The sequence below is a fragment of the Rhineura floridana genome, chromosome 3, assembly GCF_030035675.1.
Source record: "Rhineura floridana isolate rRhiFlo1 chromosome 3, rRhiFlo1.hap2, whole genome shotgun sequence".
NCBI lineage: Eukaryota > Metazoa > Chordata > Lepidosauria > Squamata > Rhineuridae > Rhineura > Rhineura floridana.
Window position 1 is genome coordinate 214,707,177 of NC_084482.1, and position 15,091 is coordinate 214,722,267.

The 15,091-nt window shown below is 45.1% G+C and overlaps 1 protein-coding gene across 4 annotated transcripts; it reads left to right on the forward strand.

Annotated features, from left to right (window-relative positions):
• Positions 1–1,659: 1,659 nt before the first annotated feature.
• Positions 1,660–6,187, forward strand: LOC133382448 (zinc finger protein 14 homolog). Of its 4 annotated transcripts, none has more exons than XM_061622169.1 (5): positions 1,660–1,737; positions 3,087–3,169; positions 3,429–3,555; positions 4,825–4,902; positions 5,038–6,187. In XM_061622169.1, exons 2-5 carry the CDS (start codon positions 3,155–3,157, stop codon positions 5,475–5,477), a joined length of 660 nt encoding a protein of 219 aa, XP_061478153.1. In that variant the 5' UTR covers positions 1,660–1,737; positions 3,087–3,154; the 3' UTR covers positions 5,478–6,187. The 4 variants fall into 4 exon arrangements, with proteins under 4 accessions (XP_061478153.1, XP_061478155.1, XP_061478154.1 ...); XM_061622171.1 differs by lacking the exon at positions 1,660–1,737 and adding an exon at positions 1,797–1,818; XM_061622170.1 differs by lacking the exon at positions 1,660–1,737 and adding an exon at positions 1,825–2,372.
• The last annotated feature ends 8,904 nt before the right edge of the window (positions 6,188–15,091 follow it).

Consider the following 15,091-nt stretch of genomic DNA (forward strand, 5'->3'; position numbering starts at 1 on the left):
CTGAGGTGGTAAAGCTGTGTCTGGGTACCGATGTCTCAACTTGGAGGCTCATATGATTGAATACTCATCCCTACTAAAATAAATACATCCCTACACACCCTTGTTTTCTATGCAGAGAGAATTTTCCTTTATGGAGGATTGGCTTATATCCAGTGTTTGTCCTCAGAGTAGACCCATCAAGATTAGTAGACGTGACTATTTTAGATTCGTTAATTTCAATGGGTCTACTCTGAGGGAGCCAATCAAGAGGAGCCTGGCTGGAGAGTCATACTTTTTAAAACTTGTATACTTTGTTGTGGTCTTGGTCCAGTCTTGAATATGATGATTTAATGTATTACCCTCCCTTCACCCTGAAGTCCCAGGGTAGGGTTACATGTTTAAAATACATAATTATAAACAGCATAAAATCAAATTACAACAAATATCACAGAAAATAGGGTTGGACCCAAAAATGTATTGGATATTAGTAGTAGCATTTATTTATTTAGCCAGTAATGTTTGCACAGTAATAGCAAACATTTTCCTTGCCTCATTTTTACATATCTGGTAGATACTTCGTTTCTTATAGAAGCATTTGTATATTGCCCACTTAGAGAAAATATAAATGCAGAGCACACAGTATTACGCACACCCCAATCTCTAAGCAGTGTGAAACTTTCAAGGGTGCCAGCACTCACCCAGGGTTCAGTTTCCTAGGAAAGGTCCGTGGAGACTCTGGTGTCTTATAGGATATATGGTTTTATTTACACATGCACAACCTGAGTGTAAGATGGAGGGGTTCTCAGCATTAATACTCCCACAGATCTTGCCCCCAAGCCCATGGTTTTGGAGTTCAGACACAGACAGCAAGCAAACCACTCTTGTCTGTTTTCACTTCCCAGCCTTTCCTGGCTGCAGAATGATGATGCCAGGTGATGGGGGAGAAGTGCCTCCCTCCTGAAACAGTTCTTACTGCCCACATTGTTCTCCCGGTTGATCCTTTCACTTCTTAATGAGGCCACTTGACAGACATTAACTTATGAATGGAAGTAGTCTGACCAGCAGAGCAGGTTTCTTGCACTGCAAATCCAAACTCTCAAGATACAGGATTCCAATCAGAGGCTAGAAAGAGGACCCATAGGAATCATCCATCTCAACCCCAAATCCCATAACAATATGTACAAATAAAACATGCGGTACCACAAAACAATACAAAATAGTCACAAAACTGACTGGCTCATAATTAAAAATAAATCAACAATTGCATGTTGGAGGATTCAGGACACAAAAAAGAATGTCCTTTTTCACACAGCACACAGTGCTGTGGGATTTGCTCCCACAAGAGGCAGTGATGGCCACCAACTTGGACGGCTTTAAAAGAGGATTAGACAAATTCATGGAGGAAAAGGCTTATCAGTGGCGAGTAGCCACACTGTCTATGCTCTCAGTATGTTTCCAGATACCAGGTGCAGAAACCACAAGAGGAGAGAGTTGCTCTTGCGCTCAGGTCCTGCTAATGGGCTTCCCTTGGGGGCATCTGGTGGGCCGCACAGGGTTTTTATTTTCTTTTTAAACATGGCGGAGTGACACAGTGCAGAAACTTGCTCCCCTCCCACCCCCCCTTGGCCAAGGGGGCTTCCGCCAGCGTGCTTTTTAATGGTTAACATTCAGCAGCAGCAACAAAAGAGCAGCCATTCCTAGAAGGGAAGATTGCCTTTCCGGTCCCGCCTTCCGGAAAGAAATGCTGGGAGCAAGCACGTGAGTCTGTTTGCTTGCTGAGCTGGAACGGGGGGCGCTGCACGGAGGGCGCCCCAAGATCAAGGAGCACGGTTTGGGGTGGTGGGTAGGGAGGGGGATGTTGGAAGAAGAAAGCGGGGGACCTCCCTGTAACTGCCCCCCAGGGATGCAATCCTGCCCTGTGGATCCCAGCTCTGCCCTACTGCTGGGTCCTATCTGCCCCTTCCTTCCTCCCTCCCTTCCCGTGGTTGTGGCCAGATTTGTGTACTCCTCGAAAATCCCTAAGGAGAAAATAGCGGAATAGGTGGCTCCGTGGTCTGACTTTGCGCAGGGCAGCTTCTTCAGGGTCCTGGTTTCCTTCTTTAGTTCAGCCTTGATATTTTAATCATGATTTTTGAAATGCCTTCCTGCTTTCCCAGAATTAAGGCTGCCACTTCACCGAACAAAGCAAACCCGCGGCCCTGCCCTGGGTAGCCTGGCAGACATACTGTTTTAAAAATGAAGTTTTTCCTGAAATTGATGCAAATTGTTGAGAACAACATCCCGCTCTCTCTTGCTATGTGCCAGCTGGGCGTTAACCGCAGAGGGACGAGACAAAAAAAAAAACATTTGGCAAGACTTATCCTTTCAAACTTGTGCCAGCTGGATGTTAAAAGGTTTGGGGTTTTAAAAACACCTACAATGTTTTTTAATCATTTGGTAGCTGTAGCCTGGCTCAGCTGGAACTCAGCACATGTTCCGATGCTGTGTGCAGGATCTGGCTTTGTTCTGAGTATTGAGTGAGTCATTCTGGTGACCAGGGCAAGCCACTATAGTATCAATCAGTGTGTGAATGTGTGTATGCATTTATCTACCTATCTGCCCATCAGAATATGAACAGGAATTGGTAGTCCTTCTTCCTTTTCCCAGATCTCTTATTAAATCAGCCTCTTGCCTTTCAAGGCAATAAAAAGCCCTCTCCTCTCCCTCCGGGAGTTAAAGCTCTTCAAAAATGTTGGACAGTTTCTCCTGTCGTGGTGGCCTTCCCTGAAAACAGCAGAAGAAAAAGACCCCAAACAATATCTTGGCCCTTTCTGTGCTCAGCTAATGAACGAGCCTGGTTGTCAACAGCACCTTAAGACGAACATTGTGGGGTAAACGTGGGCTTTGGGGGGAAAACATTAATGTGCAATGTGCTGCTGATTTCTGTTTGATATTATTATGGTTGCATTTTTCATAAGCTGAAATGCAGTCACTGACCTTCTGCTAGCATATTTAAAATAAATCTGTCCAAATATGTTAGCCTCTTGGCCCCAGTGTGGTCAGCACCAAACTAAACAAGGTTGTGTAATAATGAGGTAATAACTGGGTCGCTTTTTCCCCCTTTGCAGACTGTGAAACAGCATCGAAGTGACATTGAGAATTCTCCCCTGTTTTCCCTGGAGAGGAAACAGCCACGATGCAGCCAGCTCAGGTAGGAGAAAGATACATTGTCCGCTTACCAGTCTTCAGATATGAACGACAATCTCAGGGACAGGACACATATTTGTTAGAATATCAGCAATTTCACATTTAACCTTTTAAGAACGTTAGGTAGATGCCATCTCAACCCAGTGATTTGTGAATAGTGAAGGGGAAATCCCCACTTGCCACGTCTACCGAAAGCAAGTCCTATTCCATTATTCCTTGCCTGGGAGTGTTTATCAGGAAGGTGTTTTGTTTTCATATTCCAGAGTCCAGTGACCTTTGAGGAGGTGTCCTTGCATTTCTCAGAGGATGAATGGGCCCTGCTGGATCCAGGCCAGAGAGCCCTTTACAAGGAGGTCATGGCGGACGTTCATGAGATGATAACCTCTCTGGGTAAGGATCCCAATTAGGTTGCTTCAAAGGAGTTGATGGACTTACCCTGGAGGTTAGAATTATAAGAATCCTGCTGGCTTAGGCCAAAGGCCCATCTAGGCTGTGTTTCAGGCAGATTAGTATGTGTATATTCTTTGTTTATGAAAGAACATCTGAAATTTAGCCACATCTTCTGATTAGAAGGAGACAGAGGAGAAGACATCTTTGTCCATGACTTTGCAGAAGAGGACAGATCAGCAGATAGACGCTAAGATGTGTGATGGACCCTTGTCTCTTGGAATTATGACTAAATTGGTACAATTCTAAATTGGCACAAATCTATATTGTTGAATTTGAGGTGCTTCCCATCAGCATTCCCTGGCACAGGGGTTCTTAAACTTTCTACCTCCAATGCTCACTTGAGACACCTTAAAATTACTGAAGCCCACCAGTCTCCAAATGACAGTGCATGGGCAGAGCCAGTCACAAAATTAGCTACCGGGCTAAGTTCAAGGTTCTGGTTTTGGTGTACAAGCCCTGTACAGCTTGGGACCAGGATACTGAAAGACCATTTTATCCCTTGTATACCCAGTAGCGGTATGCAGGTGAGGGCCTCCTGCAGATACCATCTTATCAGGGGGTCTGTAGTGGCACCTACCCTTTGAAATTCCGTCCCCTTAAATATTAAACAGGCACCATCTCTGTTATCTTTTCGGCACCTACTGAAGACCTTCCTCTTTCAACAAGCCTTTTAAGTAGAGACCTTATCCCAGTCTGCATCTGTGTTGGAATTGCTTTTTAACATATTTTTAAACCTTTTAAAAAATGTTTTTAAAGCTTTTTAAAAATGTTTTTAAAGGAGGTCCTTCCACTAGTTAGGAGACCCCCCTATTCCTCTCGCATAACTCCAGTTCCTAGAGCTGACTGTGAAGAGGGATTGATTGTTAAACCACCCTGAGCACTGTAGCTCTGTGAGGCTCTGTTCTCACAGTGACCAACCAGATGCTCACAGTAAGCCCCCAAGCAGTAACAGAGCGCTACAGCGCTCTCCTGTCCTTTGATTCCCAGGAACTGGTACTCAAAATCATGCTTCCTCTGACACTGGACAAGAGAATAAAGATTTATAACATAGCGAATACAGTGTGGAATGGTGGAGGCACATTTGCCCATTACAGAATAATTTCTTCCTGCAACATTTCGGTGTTAGCACTTAGGTATTTCTGTGTACACAATATGAAATATTTGAAAAGACTGTGTAAACTGTTTTAATGTATATTCATTCTTGTCTAGCCATGTCTCTAGAAGCTTGGCAACCGGATGTAACCGCACCTGAACATGAGGCTGCGGTAGATCCACGCAGAACTGTCGGTACGTTGTCGTTCAGGGGGATGGTTTGACCTGTGAATGTAACACTATTTATGCACGCTCAGATTTATGGCGTGGATCAATGCGTGCTATCATTTTGCAGAATACCGCTAACATGTAACCTTGTACACTCAACAGACCCAGCAGTGCAGAACCCTACAGCCACCCTGTCACCAGCAGTTCGTCTGGCAGAACTGAGACGAAAGAAGCCCAAAGGAGCGCGTTCAGAGACGTTCCTCGTGCCAATATTGGAAAAGGTCAAAGAGTACACTTGTAGGAAAGAGACAGCGGCGGCAACTGAACATGAACAGTTGATGTCACTAATGAAAGAGAATAATGAAGTGTTTCGTGAGAGCATTGCCGCAATGAAGAAGCATGCGGAACACAACATGAGGGAGAGTAACATGTACCTGGACACAATGAATGGAATAGTCTCTGCTATTAATGCCAGTGTGTCACATCTGGAAACATTAACTCGCTGTTTTCTGGAACAAAACAACAGTGCTGCAAGCGTTGCCACTGTAAGTGGGATGGGGGGGACGAGGAGGAAAAAAACCAAATCCTTCCTCTTGCTGTAACACTAACTTCAGTAGGAAAACAAACAGACCAGCTTTTGGCATAGGAAAGGGAAACAAGGCCCAAAACCCAAAATTTGTGCCCTTCTTCTCAGGCCCTCATCACTGCCAGCAGCGAGTCTGATGATGACACAGTAATAAATGGGGAGAGTTCGTCATCAGTTTCACATATTAGGCCACCACCAAGTCCCATAGCTGGAATTGTTAAGACACGGACAAGTATTGAAGTGTGTGCATCCAAGTTAAGCGCCCCCTTACTCCAGCCTCTTATGTCCACCCCACATTTTTCTCGCACTGCAAGACGTGTTCGAAAGCCACAACCATATAGCCCCTAGGGGGTTGTTTCTCCATGCTGCACCTCAGGATAAATAACGTTGCATGGCTTGCAATGTAGCAATATGTCTGTAGTTGCACAGACAACAAATTTATGGCAAGAAGGAATGCATGCGCATGCTGAAAGTGTGAGTTGTGTTGTTAATGAAGGGTTCTTTCACTTTTCAACAGTGAATAAAGTTTACATGTTGCATTCCTTTTTAAAAGAATGACTTGCGATTCTGCCTGCATTGGCACACCTCTCTTTAGGGAATGATGTTTTTAAATCTCTTCCCTTTGTAATAATTGCTGCACAACATTGCATTGCTTGATGCAGATTTGGCTGTAGGAAAATTGTGTCGTAATTTGTACGTAAGAAATAAAAAGGTTCTTTTTTCCCATTTGTTTTGTTTTTACTCCTTAACACACATGCATTCTTGTACTTATAGCAGTGAAAAAAGGAGCATAAAAACAGACCCACAGAGATGCACATATGAAACGTACTCATTAAGTTCCAAACAGTGACATTCGCAAAAATAGATTTGTTCTTCATTGGTCACAACAAAAAGGAGAAGATATAACTTAAAAACAATATGGAGGGTGGGGCCTGGTGGAAGTGTTTGTATTTCAGCCATACCAACTGTGTCTGTAAATTGACAGGAAAGTTGGAAAGACAACTTTTATTTAATTTTAACATCTAAAACTTGACCTAGAATTAGGAGTGAGCAGTGAAGTGGCCAAGTTTGCTGACGACACTAAATTGTTCAGGGTTGTTAAAACAAAAAGGGATTGCGAAGAGCTCCAAAAAGACCTCTCCAAACTGAGTGAATGGGCGGAAAAATGGCAAATGCAATTCAATATAAACAAGTGTAAAATTATGCATATTGGAGCAAAAAATCTGAATTTCACATACACACTCATGGGGTCTGAACTGGTAGTGACTGACCAGGAGAGCGACCTCGGGGTTGTAATGGACAGCACGATGAAAATGTCGACCCAGTGTGCGGCAGCTGTGAAAAAGGCAAATTCCATGCTAGGGATAATTAGGAAAGGTATTGAAAATAAAACAGCTGATATCATAATGCCGCTGTATAAATCTATGGTGCGGCCACATTTGGAATACTGTGTACAGTTCTGGTCACCTCATCTCAAAAAAGATATAGAGCTGGAAAAGGTTCAGAAGCGGGCAACCAGAATGATCAAGGGGTTGGAGCGACTCCCTTATGAAGAAAGGTTGCAGCATTTGGGGCTTTTTAGTTTAGAGAAAAGGCGGGTCAGAGGAGACATGATAGAAGTGTATAAAATTATGCATGGCATTGAGAAAGTGGATAGAGAAAAGTTCTTCTCCCTCTCATAATACTAGAACTCGTGGACATTCAAAGAAGCTGAATGTTGGAAGATTCAGGACAGACAAAAGGAAGTACTTCTTTACTCAGTGCATAGTTAAACGATGGAATTTGCTCCCACAAGATGCAGTAATGGCCACCAGCTTGGATGGCTTTAAAAGAAGATTAGACAAATTCATGGAGGACAGGGCTATCAATGGCTACTAGCCATGATGGCTGTGCTGTGCCACCCTAGTCAGAGGCAGCATGCTTCTGAAAACCAGTTGCCGGAAGCCTCAGGAGGGGAGAGTGTTCTTGCACTCGGGTCCTGCTTGCGGGCTTCCCCCAGGCACCTGGTTGGCCACTGTGAGAACAGGATGCTGGACTAGATGGGCCACTGGCCTGATCCAGCAGGCTCTTCTTATGTTCTTATGTTCTTAACTAAGAAACATTTCAGTGTTTCAGGGAACACAGCGCAGCGGGTGATTGTCCCACAAGTGGAAAAGGAAATGATAGAGAAAAACCCGTTGTTGACGTATGAATGTTGCTGGCATTGGACTGCCCAACATAACACAATCGGGTGAAAAGCTGTCATTAACACAGAAAAGGAATCAACAGCCGACCATGGATAAGTGCATACTTGCATTTATAAAGGCAACAAAGACTCAGTTTTTAGCCTTAAATTAAAATGGCAACACTTTCAAAAGAGCAATATCATTTCTATTCCAAACAAATCCTTTTTTTTCCCAACCAAATCAGAAGAAACGTTTTTCAAAGCCACAAAAATCTTAATTAGTGCAACAACTTAGGCCAGATCCACACCATACATTTATTCCACATTAATCAGCGATGGCTGTCCCCAAAGAATCCTGAGGAGTGTTCTTTGCGAAGTGTGCTGAGAGTTGTTTAGGACACCCCTATTCCTCTGTGGCACAGAGTGGTAAGCAGTGGTAATGCAGCCGAAGCTCTCCTCACGGCCGGAGTTCGATTCCAACAGAAGGAGGAAGTCGAATCTCTGGTAAAAGGGGTCGAGGTCCACTCACCCTTCCATCCCTCCGTGGTCAGTAAAATGAGTACCCGGCATGTGCTGGGGGGTAAAGAAAGGCCGGGGAAGGAACTGGCAATCCCACCCCATATATACGGTCTGCCTAGTAAATGTCGCAAGACATCACCCTAAGAGTCGGAAATGACTCGCACTATAAGTGCAGGGACACCTTTACCTTTTTATTCCTCTCACAGAAGCAGAGCTTGGAAAAGTTACTTTTTTGAACTACAAATCCCATTAGCCCGATCCAGTGGCCATGCTGACTGGGACTGATGGGAGTTGTAGTTCAAAAAAGTAAAATAAAAATTGCAAACATGCCTTCTGCAATAACCAGTGGAAAAAAGCAGGCTTCATTCTTTCCTTTGGGCTGCTGGAAAGAAAATGGAAGTAGGAAGTGTGGTGAAAGGCAAAATGCTGTCACACATGTAAAACAACAAACACCAGCACAATGCACTTCAGTCCCTGCATAGTAGGACAGCATGCAATATTACATGGGGTTTTCTTCCCTTATTGAATTATCTGTGAATTGGGAAAATCTTAATTTAGCCAGGGGATGCCATCTGGATGAGGACATTGTAGGGATGTTGCAAAAAAAATAAAAAATAAAAACAGAGCAGTTTCAAATTCATGTTAAATGCCAGTGTGGACAAGCCCCCAGTTCAAGTGTAAATCTTCTGACACCTCAAAAATTCCCCACAGAAAAGAAACCTACATATAACTCTGAAGAACTCTCTGGCCTGTGACTAGGTCTCTCTCCACAGGTAAAGCTGTGTCTGGGCACTGACCTTGAGGCTCATATGACTGAATACTCCTCCCTACCAAGATAAATAAATACATCCCTTTGCACAGAATCATAGAATAGCAGAGTTGGAAGGGGCCTATAAGGCCATCAAGTCCAACCCCCTGCTCAATGCAGGAATCCAAATCAAAGCATTCCCGACAGGTGGCTGTCCAGCTGCCTCTTGAATGCCTCCAGGGTTGGAGAGCCCACCACCTCCTTAGGTAATTGGTTCCAATGTCGTACCACTCTAAGGAAGTTTTTCCCGATGTTCAGCTGAAATTTGGTTTCCTACAATTTGAGCCCATTATTCCATGTCCTGCACCCTGGGGTATCGAGAAGAGATCCTGGCCCTGCTCTGTGTAGCAGCCTTTCAAGTACTTGAAGAGTGCTATCATGTCTCCCCTTACTCTTCTCAAGGCTAAACATGCCCAGTTCTTTCAGTCTCTCTTCCTAGGGCTTTGTTTCCAGTTCCCTGATCATCCTTGTTGCCCTCCTCTGAACCTGTTCCAGTTTGTACACCATACACTGAAAGCACATTCACCAACCCCTCGAAGAATCCTGGGAACTGTGGTTCATTAAGGGTGCTGGGAAATGTTACTCCTCACAGAGCTAGTTTCCAGCTCCTTTAAAGAACCACAGTTCCCAGGAGGGGGGAGAGAGAGATGTGCTTTAAATGTATAGTGTGTACACAGCCTTACTCCCCAATTTTTCCTGTAATGTATGTAGTCTGTGAGGCTATGAATCGTCCAAATTTACACAGAAAATCTCCATCTGTAGTCACTGCTGCATACAGTGGTTTTTTTCTTATCTTGCATCACTGAGCCCTGAAATTATTCTGCTGTCTACGCCCTTCGCGCTCTTTCCCATAGGCTGGGCCTTTGCCCTTTTGCCCTTCATGGAGCCTCCTACAGTATATAGACACTGAATCACAGTGCTTCTCATGGCAGCTGGTCTATCAGGTCTATCCATTCTTGCTTCCCACGAGCCCATAGGCTGACCCTATGAACGTTTTGGCCCGTTGTCTAGCCAGCTCTGTTGTCCTTGCAGGGTGGTGCCAGGTTTGCAGGGTTAGGTCTCTTCACAGTCTGTCCGAAATGCAAGAAATAAAATAAAACAAATATTTTCAATCAGTCTCTCTTCCCTTTGATTAAAAGGATTCCGGCTTTTAGTCGTGCCTTTTGTTCCATGTGCCAAGGGCTGCCCGCCTGAAGGTACACACATCCCTTCCCACTGGGACCCTTGCTAACAGCAGTGCCTGATTAAAGGGGGGTGTACTGTGGGGCTAATTTATAAATGAATAATGCACACACACAGTAGTGTCGTGGCAAAGTCAGAAGTGCAGGGTCCCTTCATGATAGTCGCACCACACCCCATCACAGCCACACACCCTTTTCCACTTTTCCCTCAGCTCCACGCTCCCTCACGTCCCTAGGAGTTAATCAGTATGAAAGAGGCGGCTGTGTGTTAACTGCTGAGAAGAGTCTTCTCAGTGGCTGGCTCACCTTTATCCACACACACTCAGCCTCCGTAGGCGGTTCCTGCCCTACAGTCGGCAGCAGACAAAGGGCTGCATGTCTCGTTCCTTTCTCTGTGCCTTTCTTCGGTCCATAGCGAATGCACCTCCCTATTCTGCAGAGTTGAAAAACTGCGGTGGGTTTGGTGAGATTCCTTGGCGATGGAGAGAACAAAGAGTTGAAGGCAGAAAAGGGTGGAAGGAGTGAAAGTGGTTTTTGCAGGGGGGGATTGTCTTTTCAGTTTAGAGGGAAGATAAGTAAGGGGGGACCTGATAGCGCTGCATAAAATTGTGCACGGCATGGAGAAATTGGCTGGAGAAAAGTATTTCTCCCTCGTAACACAATAACTTGGGGCCATCCAGTGAAGCTGAATGTTGGAAGATTCAGGGCAGGCCAAAGGAGGTCCTCCTTCGCATAGCACATCATTAAATGCCTGCAAGTTAATTTGCTCCCCCAAGGGGCAGTGATGGCCATCAACTTGGATGGCTTTAAAAGACAAATTCAAGGAGGATAAGGCTATCAGTGGCTTCTTGCCATGATGGCTATGTCGTACCACCGCTGTCGGAGACAGTGTGCCTTTGAACGCCAGTTACCGGGAATTGCAAGTGGGGAGAATGAATCGCTCTTGCACTCAGGTCCTACTTTGTAAGTAACTGGCCACTGAGAGAACAGGACATTGGACTAGATGGGCCTTTGACCTTATCCGACTCCTCACACCCCTTTCAGAATCTAGGGGCTCCTCCCTGCAGTCCAAATGCAAAGTGAAGCCCAAATTCCATAGTTTCCATTGCAGGATCTTCCAGCAACCCTCAATAATAATAATAATAATAATATTTAAAAAGCCTCCCTGGAGTGCCCTGGTGCAAAGGAAGCAGAGTTGCCTTTGTGTACGTAACTGCCATCAGTGTTACATGGTGCATGATAAAGAGCAACTGAAACAGGAAGCACATGTCCCTGCCCTGAGGAGTTTCCAGTTTAAACTTTGGCCCTGCAGGGAGGGACCACAAAGCAGCCAGAAAACGATGAAGAGGAAGGAGGTAGTTCAACCTCTGTGCCTAAACAGATTTTACAGGTGCCCCCTGCATCCTCTTTCCCGCGGTTGATGTGCAGGGCTGAGAGACAGAAACACAACTTTTGTATACTTACATTATTGATTTATTTTAATAATAATGTCTACCCTGCCTTCCTTGTGCTCATGCACCACTCCAGGCATCATGTGTGTGTGTGTATATAATTTCCCACATTTTTATTGATTGATGTAATATGTATTTCCTTCCCATTCTTAACCCTTTCAGAAAGATAAATGAAGCATTTATTAGATTTGCAACCCAGAAATTGCTTAGCTGAGAAACCCATCTGGCTCGAATTTGAATTTTTGAAATTCAATTCAAATTCACCTGGCTCCTCCCAGCACTGCCTGTCTTGCACTTTTTCACTGTTATTCCAGGAGTCTCCCACTGTTCCACAAATCCAGCCTGGAGAAGAGAAGACGGAGGGGAGATATGATGGCACTCTTCAAGTACATGAAAGGTTGCCACACAAGGAGGACCGGGATCTCTTCTCAATCGTCCCAGAGTGCAGGACAAGGAATAATGGGCTCAAGGTGCAGGAAGCCACATTTCAAATGAACATCAGGAAGGACTTCCTAACTGTAGAGTGGCACAACGATGGAACCAATGACCCAGGGAGGTGGTGGGCTCTCCAACACTGGACTGGAGGCATTCAAGAGGCAGGTGGACAGGCACAGGTCAGGTATGCTTAAACTTGTATTCCTGCATTGAGCAGGGGGTTTCAAGTGCTTGAAAAGTGCTATCATGCATCTCCCCCGAGCCTTCCCTTCTCCAGGCTAAACATGCCCAGTTCTTTCAGTCTCTCCTCACAGGGCTTTGTTTCCAGTCCCCTGATCATCCTTGTTGCCCTCCTCTGAACCTGTTCCAGTTTGTCTGCATCCTTCTTAAAGTGCCGTGTCCAGAACTGGATACAGTACTCAAGATGAGGCCCAACCAGTGCCGAATAGAGGGGAACTAATCCTTCATGCGATTTGGAAACTATACTTGGCCCACATTCACACTATACATTTATTCCACTTTAAACAGTCGTGGCTTCTCCCAAAGAATCCTGAGAAGTGTCATTTGCAAAGGGTGCTGGGAGTTATTGGGAGACCCCTTGTTCCCCTCACAGAGCTACAATTGCCAGAGTGGTTTAACAGTCAGTCCTTCTTCCCAGGAAACCATGAGGGGTAGAGGGGTCTCCTAAAAGTTCTCAGCACCCTTCACAGACTACACTTCCTAGGTTGCTTTGGGGGAAGCCATGAAGGTTTACAATGGAGGACGAGTGGAATAAATGTACAGTGTGAATGTGGCCTTTGTGTAAAGCACCTTCCTACATTCCTGTGAATCCACAGATGCATAAAACCTACATATCTGGTAAAAGGTTTTTTCCTTTATTTAGAAACATTTTTGACTATTTAAAGAAAAATGGAGTAACGTTCCTTCGTTGAATCTGAGATCTGGTAGACTTCTACTGTATATGGAGGTTCTGTGTTTCACCATTATATTCAAGTATAATTAAAACTAGGACTATAATTGAATGGAATGGAAATGGACTGCCTTCAAGTCAATCCCGACTTATGGCTACCCTATGAATAGGGTTTTCATGGTAAGCGGTATTCCGAGGGGGTTTACCATTGCCTCCCTCCGAGGCCAGTCCTCCCCAGCTGGCCAGGGCCTGCTCAGCTTGCCACAGCTGCACAAGCCAGCCCCTTCCTTGTCCGCAACTGCCAGCTGGGGGGCAACTGGGCTCCTTGGGACTATGCAGCTTGCCCACAGCTGCACAGGTGGCAGGGCACGTAACCCCTGAACCACTCACTGTGGGGTGATCTTTAGCTGGCCCTTGACACTCAGGAGACACAAGTGGGGATTTGAACTCACAGACTCTGGACTCCCAGCCAGGCTCTCCTCCCCACTGTGCTATACCAGCTGTATAGGACTATAATTATAAAACTATAATTAAAACTAGGACTGTTATCTATAGCTTTAAATGCTCCATTTTGCCCACGTAAAGGCCTGCAGCCATTTCTTGCCTTAACAGGACACTTGTAAACACAAGTGCCTGATCAACGGGAACATGAATTCCAATAGAAGTCCAACTGTTGACTCATTTCCACCAGCGCTTGCAGAGCTACTTTAAATTCCACACAAACGCAGAAGCACCAAAAACTAGGCAACCAAAACAGGAAAACCAGTTCTTCAGGAACACCGAGATCAGTCGCAAGGCAGCAATAAAACTTGGTTGTCAAATATGTCTATTTATTAGAGCTTGAAGCATTTCAGGTCAAACAAAAGCTTTCTTTGCCCAAAGACTGCAAAGGGATTCTGGATTGGACCTTTTCTGCCCTTGAGAAAAGGACGTTTAGATGTGAAAAAGCTTCAGGCTCCAATAGAACAGCTTCCCTTTGACAACCAAGTGTTGTTATTCCACTGTGACTGACCTTGGCATTCCTGAAGAGCTGGTTTCCCTACTTTAAATTCCCACCACCACCGCCCCACCTATCCAAGGGGCCCCCTCGTGTTGCAGTGAGGAGAAAAAGGAGCTCAGCTCCCCGAGACGGGTGTTGCGGGGGACCCTGTATATATCCGCTGAAAGGGCTACCTTCTTATGAACTGAAGTGTGAGGAGGGGTCTTGCACCCTCCCAACCAGTAAAGCCAACCTCCCCTTTCCCATCCTTTTACTGGTTGCCATTGGAATCTGGGCATCTCCCCAAGGAGTCCTGGAAGCCCCCTCCTCACTTACCTGCCTCGCAGTTTCCGATGCACCCTCCCTGCATCAGGGGACTCCCTTTCTCCAAAGGCAGCGAGTGGCAGGAGTCACCTTCCTCTTAAGACAGCAGCCAGGCAGAAAAGGGAAGGGACATTTGTCTAGCCTTTTCCGCCAATGGGAAATGGTAGAATATGTGCTGAACAGGCTAAATATGTTTCTGAGGCTTAAAAATGCAAACATTCGATATCACAGAGTTCTAGCCAAATCAGTCCTATTGATTCTTATGAGTACTTGGATGGGTGCCCTATCCCAGTCCTAAAGAACGCACAAGCTTTGAATCCCTGCCCTTCCTTTACGGAATCAATCCATCTCTTGTTTGGCCTTCCTCTTTTTCTACTCCCTTCCGTTTTTCCCAGCATTATTGTGTTTTCTAGTGAATCATGTCTTCTCATTATGGGTTCAAAGTATGATAATCTCAGTTTCATCATTCTAGCTTCGCGTGATAGTTCTGGTTTAATTTGTTCTAACCCCCAATTATTTGTCTTTTTTGCAGTCCATGGTATGCGCAAAGCTCTCCTCCAACACATTTCAAAGGAGTTGAAGCTATGTTGTAGCTATTGTTATTTGCCTTCAAGTCGATTACGACTTATGGCGACCTTATGAATCAGTGACCTCTAATAGCATCTGTCATGAACCACCCTGTTCAGATCTTGTAAGGTCAGGTCTGTGGCTTCCTTTATGGAATCAATCCATCTCTTGTTTGGCCTTCCTCTTTTTCTACTCCCTTTTGTTTTTCCCAGCATTATTGTCTTTTCTAGTGAATCATGTCTCCTCATTATGTGTCCAAAGTAGGATAACCTCAGTTTCATCATTTTAGCTT

Bases quoted from the DNA above. Each gene is read 5' to 3' on its own strand.
- LOC133382448 (XM_061622169.1), top strand. The intron at 3,556-4,824 runs GTAAGGATCCCA...ATTCTTGTCTAG, and splicing joins TGAGATGATAACCTCTCTGG to CCATGTCTCTAGAAGCTTGG. The intron at 4,903-5,037 runs GTACGTTGTCGT...TACACTCAACAG, and splicing joins AGATCCACGCAGAACTGTCG to ACCCAGCAGTGCAGAACCCT.